Consider the following 9046-nt stretch of genomic DNA (forward strand, 5'->3'; position numbering starts at 1 on the left):
AGCAATGAGAGCATGGCTAGGTTGGACTGTTGAAAACTTAAAACAACATATAGGAGAAGTAAGAGGAAACTGATATTTTTCTCCTTCCCTCCCTCCATTGATCTGGTCCATTTCTTTCTCTAGGCGTACAATCTCAATTCATCATGTATGAGACTAGTAATGAGGGAGAAGGATTACTGGAGTGATACTTCATTCAGTGATATTAGTGATGTAGGAGGTACTTTAAAGGAGATACTCGATATGAGAGGATATAGTACTGTTAGTTCATACATTATTTATACTATAGCTGGACACTTTTGAGAGATTAAACTTTTGCCTATCCATCCAAAGTTTACTTTTATTTTTAGCATAGAGGATTTTACCGTAGATCGGGAAATTTTTGTGTTAAAAATAATTGGTGTGATATTTTTTCAAGGTGTTTATTTTCGTTAGTTGACCCATCCATGAATTTTTTTAACACAAAATTTTGGATGCGTCATAAATGGGACACGTGGCTACTAACTCTTGACAATGGTGGACAGCTATTCGATGGAAGTTGCTCGTGACAGCACTGAAACTGACAAGGAGCCTCTTGGGTGAGAGCTTCAGGCCTTCATTAGGCGTATCCTGCCAGCACGAGGCTCTATTAGAATAGACTAATTCCGCTAATCTAATTATTTGCTGTAGAAAATATTTCATGTGTCAAGATTTTATGGGTCACTTCAACCATGGATAGTACCCTGCTCTACTGCTCTGCTCTACTATCCATGCTTCAACCACGAAAATATTTTAACAACGAAATTTCCAATCTACGGTAGTTTTGTTAATATCAACAAAATTACTAAACCTACAGTAGTTTTGTACAATTATACATGCATATATATATACTAGTGTATGTATTAGTGGGGATTTTATTTTATGATTTTGTCAAAAAGTACTTTACAGCCATGTGTCATTGAGCATGCATTTCAGCCAATGTCTCTATTAGCAATGTGGTAGCATTACTAAGTAGAATTTACTCCACTTAAAAATGGCTGCGACGACTTTTGCAGCCTTTTTTAAAAATGATATTCATTTATATACATTCATCTTTCCTCTACACACACAGTCATCACACACTCAGTTGCTGTATGTATCATCAGATCCTGAAGATTATGAAAAAGGATTCAGAGATAGTTTGATGTACAAATTTATTGAATTTCACTTCAACTCAATATTACTGGACATTACAATACCTCCTGGACCTAAAGCTAGCACACCTACTACAATTAATAGAAGAAAAGGAAAAATAATAATGAAAGTTATAACAATGGAAGAAGAAAATAAAGGGAAAGAAAGAAGTAAATAGAAATATTAATTTGTATTATCATAAAAAGGTCATTAAACATTATATTCAATACAGAGGTACAGGTACAAGTTGATAAGAGAATAACATTAGCTCAATTGAAGGAGGAGCTAGTTCCACTGATTGGTGTACCATCTACTGGTTTTAGAGTGTGTGGAATCAGTGGTAATGAAGAATATGAATTGAAGAGACTGGATGAGTTAGTAATGAATTTATCTGAATCAAAGGTATGCGTGTAGTTTAGCATGTTGTTTGATCATTCACTTCTTTCCATTATACCTACTGTACTATAAGGACTAAGAAAACACACACACACTCATCTCTTTAATTACTTTGTTTATACTAGTTGATAGTAAGACTGGGTAGAGAATTACAAGAAGGAGAGTACAGAATTAAATTGTATTTATTACAAGTTAACAGTATAGAGGTAAAAGCCATAAAAAGCACATTAATTACTATTACTTATTTTATTTTATTTTTAGTTTTTAAAGTTTATGATGGAGTGTACTGTTGCTAAGGGTACACTAGTGAGAGAGTTTAAGAAACAAATTATTGAAGAAGCAAAAGTACAAGGAATTGACTGTGTCCTTGAATTAGACAAGTAAGTACATCATGTGACTATCATGTGATTATCATGTGGCTTATTGTGTAGAATGAGATTACGTAAGAAGAATGGAGTGTCCCCTGGTAGAGTATATCTTGATGAGTTGATTGATACTAGTAGCATTAGGGAAATGTATGTGGAACGACTGAAAGGTCAGTATATCTCAGTATACTGTATAGTGTTTTGTTTTGGTGATTTTGCTGTAAAATTTTAATTGGTGGCTTTTAATTTGGCGATTTTTGTGTACACATGCATTACTAAGCATGCACATTAATGATTGGTGCTTTTAACATTGGGTGATTTTGCTTTCCAGTTGCCAAACTAAAACTCCACCAAATTAAAGCACTATATGGTATTTTCAGTGTACTCATACTGTAGTTTACATTATAGATCTATAGTAGTTAATATATTACATGTATATTTCATTAGGACCAGAGAAGAAGATGGATTATGGACAGAGGCAGGTGTATGTGATAAGATGGCGTCCATCAAAATGTTCAGTTGATCCAATAGAAGAAATTATACTGGATAAGTATCATTTTCATAGGGATTTTATTATAAAGGTACTGTAAGAAATGAGACACCTACAGTGCGTGGCCTCACCCCTATAGCTGTTTGATTATCAATATTAAAAGAACTTAAACATGCAAATTGCATATATAAAACAAGTGTACTCCTGAGGGATAGCAGCTAGCTTGCATAGATCTACCGACTACTGCAGTATGCAAGCTACTCCAGCTAGCTACTCCCAAATTGGAGGCGTGGTATGACATCATCAACTAGATCTATTAATTAATTATTTGATGGCAGCATTCTGAGCATAGATGGCAGCAAGCCCTGCAACAAGAAGGAAGTTTCATATTTTTCTCTTCTTATAAGCACTATATGACATTATAATGGCACAAATACTGTTGCCTAGATGTAAATTGAGTGATTTGAGAGAGTTTAGGACCTTTAGACTACCTACAGTTCACTTGGGTTGAAATTCAAGAAGCTATAACTCACCAACAAGAAAGATATAAAGAGTTCCACACATATTAAATGTATAAATAGTCTTGATTTACTGGAAAAGAGTCATTTACTTCCAGAGTACTACTGCTATTGCTGGGCATTTTCTCGTGAGATAAAAAGCTTCTACTAGCTAGAGCTGCTCTCTAAACATCTCAAGGCATTAAAGCAAGACTTTTCCTAACAGAAGAGAAGCTCTCACAGATTTAGAGCACGCGATTGCAAAGATATACATTCTCAAAGACAAAAAAGAGCACACAGAATGAATGAATGAATGAATGACAGACAAACCGCGAGTACCTAGTCCTCGCCTACGCAAAGCTGGGCGAGGCCAATAATAGTAAAGATTGATTACATACATGTATCAGTATAATTATTAATTGTTTTTACAGCTGTCAGAGTTAAGTGGAGTTCCTGCCATATATATCTTTTGTACACAGGTTATAATCATTGAACCATACACATATTAGTACTCTCTCTGACTCTATTAGGGCGAATCATTTCCAGTTGAGATATCATGTCTTGATATTGAGAATGAATTGACATGGTATTCCATCACTTCAGACAGATACTCATTAGGACTATATGATGATGGATATGTCATATATTACAAGTACTAATGAACACACACACACATTATGTATACACACACACTTACATACACCTCTTACTGTTTATAATAATTATTTAGAGACAATAGAGAGAAATTGAAAGAGTTAACAGATAAAGAAAGATCAGAACTACAGGAGGCACAGAAAAAAAGACAGAGAAAAAAGAAAGAACAAATTGAAAAAGAAATGTGTTTAGTAAGAGGGATACAGACTAAATATATACTATTTACTTATTTTTATTTTATAGATCATATTATATTTCAATCATCCTGTTACTGGGGAATTAAACAGTTTATTCCTTGAAGTACATAAAGATGAATTACTACCCACAGTGCTGGATAAAGCTTATGAGGTATATTTTAAGTTGATCTATTTCCATGTATTCTTTTATTTCTTAACCAGACAGCAGAATTAGCTCCTCATATTCCTATTGAGAGATGTCGTTTGGTTAAATATAATTATGAGCGTCAAGAAATGGAACAGTCCTTAGATCTTGATGAGGTACACAGTGTTAATTTTATCTATTCTATTGTTATAATTATCTTATTATTTAATGTAGTTTCAACATCTAACTATTAGACAGATTATGGATGTAGTTAGATGTTATAGTTTATTCTTAGAAACTTGTAAAGAAAATGAAATCTTTAAGAAATACAATACTGAAAGTGGGTGTGCGTTGTTACCTATAATTACATCATATAGATATTAGAGTAAATTAAAGGGATAGAAACTTCCATTGTGTATCTCATTAGGTTGCCTATGTAGCCTGGCATATTGTATTTTTTTAATTCTATCCACTGGTACTATTAATTTCAGAAGAGCACTGCTGGTACAATACATGCAGGGGCAAATAGTATTCAAGGGCGAAGACTAATAACTTCAGCTCCATTTTATTATCAGCTGCCCCAACTTTTTGGGCTTCCTCTACAGCTAACATGTGCAATTACCCAGTATGCATCAATACTACTGCACATGCACAACATGTGGTAATACCGTATATGCCATATATTTGGCAGGGATTAAATTTTGTGATTTTCACGTTTTGGAAAAATTTGCAAAATTAAAATCCGCAAAATAGTGTGCTGATTATATAGTAGGTGTAGTAATTACATTAAAATCTCAAAATTTTTATTTGCAAATACAAAAATGCAGCCAAAAAATGAAATGTTATACCCATGAAATATATGGCGTATACGGTAATTTAAGGGCGAATATTATTTCATTCAGTCTTCTTAATGGTGTTGATATAATCCAAGGGCGGATAGAATTTGAGGGTGAAAAGATTTTAAGGAAATATGGCAGTTGTGTTTCCCTTTGCGGACATTTTCTTTCACTGTCTGGTGTCCATAATTCTAAAGTGACTTGTGTTCATCCTCTGCAATGACAATTAGGAGCATTACAGATACCTCCCTTACAGTTTACCTATAATTTTCGAAACAAAATAATATTGATAACTGTGGGTAAAGTTTGATTCATTGACCTGTTATTGGGGTGTTGTAGTTTTTTGAGAGTATAAAAGGAGTAATACCAGAAATTAACTATTACCAACTATTGTATACATAATTGGAAAACATGCAACAAAAATTACTCTGATGACAGATTTGGTGACTGATTTATAATCAATTTAAAATTTTTGCAGGACCTTTGTTTGTATCTTGTTCTTTACAGTTCAATGATTGACACATTTGAATGTGATATTAAAACAAAGCTTGATGTACATAATATTAACACAATTTGAGAAAAACTGTTATGAAGCTGTGCTGTTTATAATCTATTAAAATTTTCTTGGTGAATCCTTATTGTAAATAGTAAAAATTTAAATAGAAAAATTATTATGGTGTAGGTAACTAGCATTTCCTGCCACAAACAGAAGTTTTCAATCCCTTGCATTTACTCTAATATTATCTATGATTACATGTACATGTATTTTATGGTCTAGCTATTAGAGTATCAGTGGTTGCTCTTTCAAGTGGTGTAGTAGGACCACCTAAAGCAATGAGAGTATGGCTAGGTTGGACTGTTGAAAACTTAAAACAACATATAGGAGAAGTAAGAGGAAGGATATACTGATATTTTTCTCCTTCCCTCCCTCCATTGATCTGGTCCATTTCTTCTCTAGGCATGTAATCTCAATTCATCATGTATGAGAGTAGTGATGAGGGAGAAGGATGACTGGAGTGATGTAGGAGGTACTTTAAAGAAGATACTCGATATGAGAGGGCACAGTACTGTTAGTTCATACTTTATTTATACTATAGCTGGAAACTTTTGAGGGATTAAGCTTTTGCCTATCCATCCAAAGTTTACTTTCATTTTTAGCATAGAGGATTTTAGTTTTGTGAATATCAAAAAAATGACTAAACTTACAGCAGTTTTGTATAATTATACATGCATATACTGGTTGGTATACATGTATATATTAGTGGGGATTTTATTTTATGATTTTGTCAAAAAGTACTTCAAAGCCATGTGTCACTGAGCATGCATTTCAGCCAATGTCTCTATTTTAAAAATGATATTCATTTATATACATTCATCTTTCCTCTACACACACACACAGTCACACACTCAGTTGCTGTATGTATCGTCAGATCCTGAAGATTATCAAAAAGGATTCAGAGATAGTTTGATGTACAAATTTATTGAATTTCACTTCAACTCAATACTACTGTACATTATAATACCTCCTGGACCTAAAGCTAGCACACCCACTACAACTAATAGAAGAAAAGGAAGAATAACAATGAAAGTTATATCAAAGGAAGAGAATATAGAAAAAGAAAGAAGTAATGATAAATTGTTAATTTGTATTGTTATAAACATTATATTCAATACAGAGATACAGGTACAAGTTGATAAGAGAATAACATTAGCTGAATTGAAGGAAGAGCTAGTTCCACTGATTGGTGTACCACCTACTGGTTTTAGAGTGTGTGGAATCAATGGGTATGAAGTATATGAATTGGAGAGACTGGATGAGAATAAGATATTAATGAATTTATCTGAATCAAAGGTAAGCATGTAGTTTAGCATTTTATTTGATCATTCACTTCTTTCCATTATACCTACTGTATTGTAAGGACTAAGAACACACACACACTCATCTCTTTATTACTTTGCTTATACTAGTTGATAGTAAAACTGGGCAGACCATTACGAATAGGAGAGCACAGAATTAAATTATATTTATTACAAGTTAACAGTATAGAGGTAAAACACATTAATAATTATTGCTTATAATTTTATTTTATTTTTAGTTTTTAAAGTTTATGATGGAGTCTATTGTTGCTGAGGATACACCAGTGAGAGAATTTAAGGAACAAATTATTGAAGAAGCAAAAGTACAAGGAATTGACTGTGTCCTTGGATTAGACAAGTAAGTGCATCATGTGACTATCATGTGACTATCATGTGACTTATTATGTAGAATGAGATTACGTAAGAAAAATGGAGTGTCCCCTGGTAGAGTATATCTTAATGAGTTGATTGATACTAGTGGCATTAGGGAAATGTATGTGGAACCACTGAAAGGTCAGTATATCTCAGTATACTGTATAGTGTTTTGTTTTTGGTGATTTTGCTGTAAAATTGTAATCGTTTGGCAATTTTTGTGTACACATGCATGACTAAGCATGCGCATTAATGATTGGTGCTTTTAATATTGGGTGATTTTGCTTGCAAATTGCCAAAATAAAACTCCGCCAAATTAAAGCACTATATGGTATTTTCAGTATACTCATACTGTACTTTACGTGATGGATCTATAGTAATTAATATATTTCTATGCATTTATATTTCATTAGGACCAGAGAAGAAGATGGATTATGGACAGAGGCAGATGTATGTTATAAGATGGCATCCATCACAATTTTCAGTTGATCCAATAGAAGAAATTATACTGGATAAGTATCATTTTCCTATGGATTTTATTAAAAAGGTACTGTAAGAAATTATAATAAAGATTGATTACAACATGTATCAATATAATTATTAATTGTTTTTGCAGTTGTCAGAGTTAAGTGGAGTTCCTACTGAGTATATCTCTTATTCAGAGGTTATAATCATTGAAGTATACACATATTAATATTCTCTCTGATTCTATTAGGGTAAATCATTTCTAGTTGGGACATCATGTCTTGATATTGAGAATGAATTGACATGGTATTCCATCACTTCAGACACATACTCATTAGGACTATATAATGATGGATATGTCATATATTACAAGTACTAATGAACACACACACACATTATGTATACACACACACTTACATACACCTCTTATTGTTTATAATTATTTAGAGACAATAGAGAGACAATGAAAGAGTTAACAGATAAAGAGAGATCAGAAATACTAGAGGCAGAGGAAAAAAGACAGAGGACAAAGAAAGAACAAATTGAAAAAGAAATGTGTTTAGTAAGAGTGAGACAGACTAAGTATTTACTGTTTACTTATTTTCTTATAGATCATATTGTATTGTAATAATCCTGTTACTGGTAAATTAAAGAAGTCATTCCTTGAAGTACATAAAGATGAATTACTACCCACAGTACTGGATAAAGCTTATGAGGTTTATTTTAAGTTAATCTATATCTATTTATTCTTTTATTTCTTTATCAGTTAATGAAATTAGCTCCTCATATTCCTATTGAGAGATGTCGTTTAGTTAAATGTGATTATGAGCGTCAAGAAATGGGAGAGTCCTTAGATCTTGATGAGGTACATAATGTTAATTTTATCTATTCTATCGTTACATTTATCTTATTATTAAATGTAGTTTCAACATCTAACTATTGGACGGATTATGGATTTAGTTGGATGTTATAGTTTATTCTTATTCTTAGAAACTCATAAAGAAAATGAAACCTTTAAGAAATACAATGCTGGAAGTGGGTGTGGTTTGTTACCTATAATTAAACATAGATAATATACTACATGAAAGGGATTGGAAACCACCTTTCGTGGCAGGAAATGCTAGTTGTCAATACCGTATTAAATTGTACAGATTATTAGAATAAAATGGTATATGAAAAATTAAAATATGGTTCTGCAGTCTTGGTGAAGAGACTTCTCTGCTGTTTCCTGAACACAAGAAAGAAATATGATAGCTTCTTTGCTATTGACTATTTTCTCAATGATTTTTACAAATTGTATTCCTTGCATTTAAGAAAATCACTACCTACAAAAGTGTTGGAGTCATATGATATGTGAAAATGAAAAAATAATTGTATATAATATGTATGGTAGAATTCAGATGTAAAAATATCTTATTAACCTCCACAATAGAATCATATATCTGTATAAAAAATTTGAAGGCTGAACTATATGAGGCCATTGAGTTAAGGGCACAAAACAAAAATATTTTTTCAGACAACATTTAGCTATGGATTTATAGTGATAAGCTATTTCTCTTTAAAAAGGGCCTATTAACCTCAGTTTTGTAGCTACTTAAATGATCATAAACTTACCGGTATATAGAAGATTAAACTAAAAGCCTC

At 32.3% G+C, this 9046-nt stretch overlaps 1 protein-coding gene across 1 annotated transcript; it reads left to right on the plus strand.

Annotated features, from left to right (window-relative positions):
• Positions 1-6: 6 nt before the first annotated feature.
• Positions 7-8437, plus strand: LOC109589458 (ubiquitin carboxyl-terminal hydrolase 47-like; the record flags this gene model as incomplete). The annotated part of the gene is made up of 28 exons (XM_020005543.1): positions 7-58; positions 124-258; positions 1088-1319; positions 1382-1551; positions 1671-1751; positions 1807-1925; positions 1977-2080; positions 2358-2491; positions 3329-3376; positions 3428-3549; positions 3628-3742; positions 3795-3899; positions 3950-4048; positions 4107-4212; positions 5487-5596; positions 5667-5777; positions 6108-6333; positions 6385-6560; positions 6677-6757; positions 6805-6923; positions 6975-7078; positions 7351-7484; positions 7554-7601; positions 7653-7774; positions 7850-7964; positions 8014-8118; positions 8169-8267; positions 8326-8437. Coding segments are annotated over exons 2-28 (3208 nt in total), but the record flags the coding sequence as incomplete, so codon positions are not given.
• Positions 8438-9046: the final 609 nt, after the last annotated feature.

This window comes from Amphimedon queenslandica, unplaced genomic scaffold (assembly GCF_000090795.2).
Source record: "Amphimedon queenslandica unplaced genomic scaffold, v1.1 AMPQUscaffold_11297_Cont15197, whole genome shotgun sequence".
Lineage (NCBI taxonomy): Eukaryota > Metazoa > Porifera > Demospongiae > Haplosclerida > Niphatidae > Amphimedon > Amphimedon queenslandica.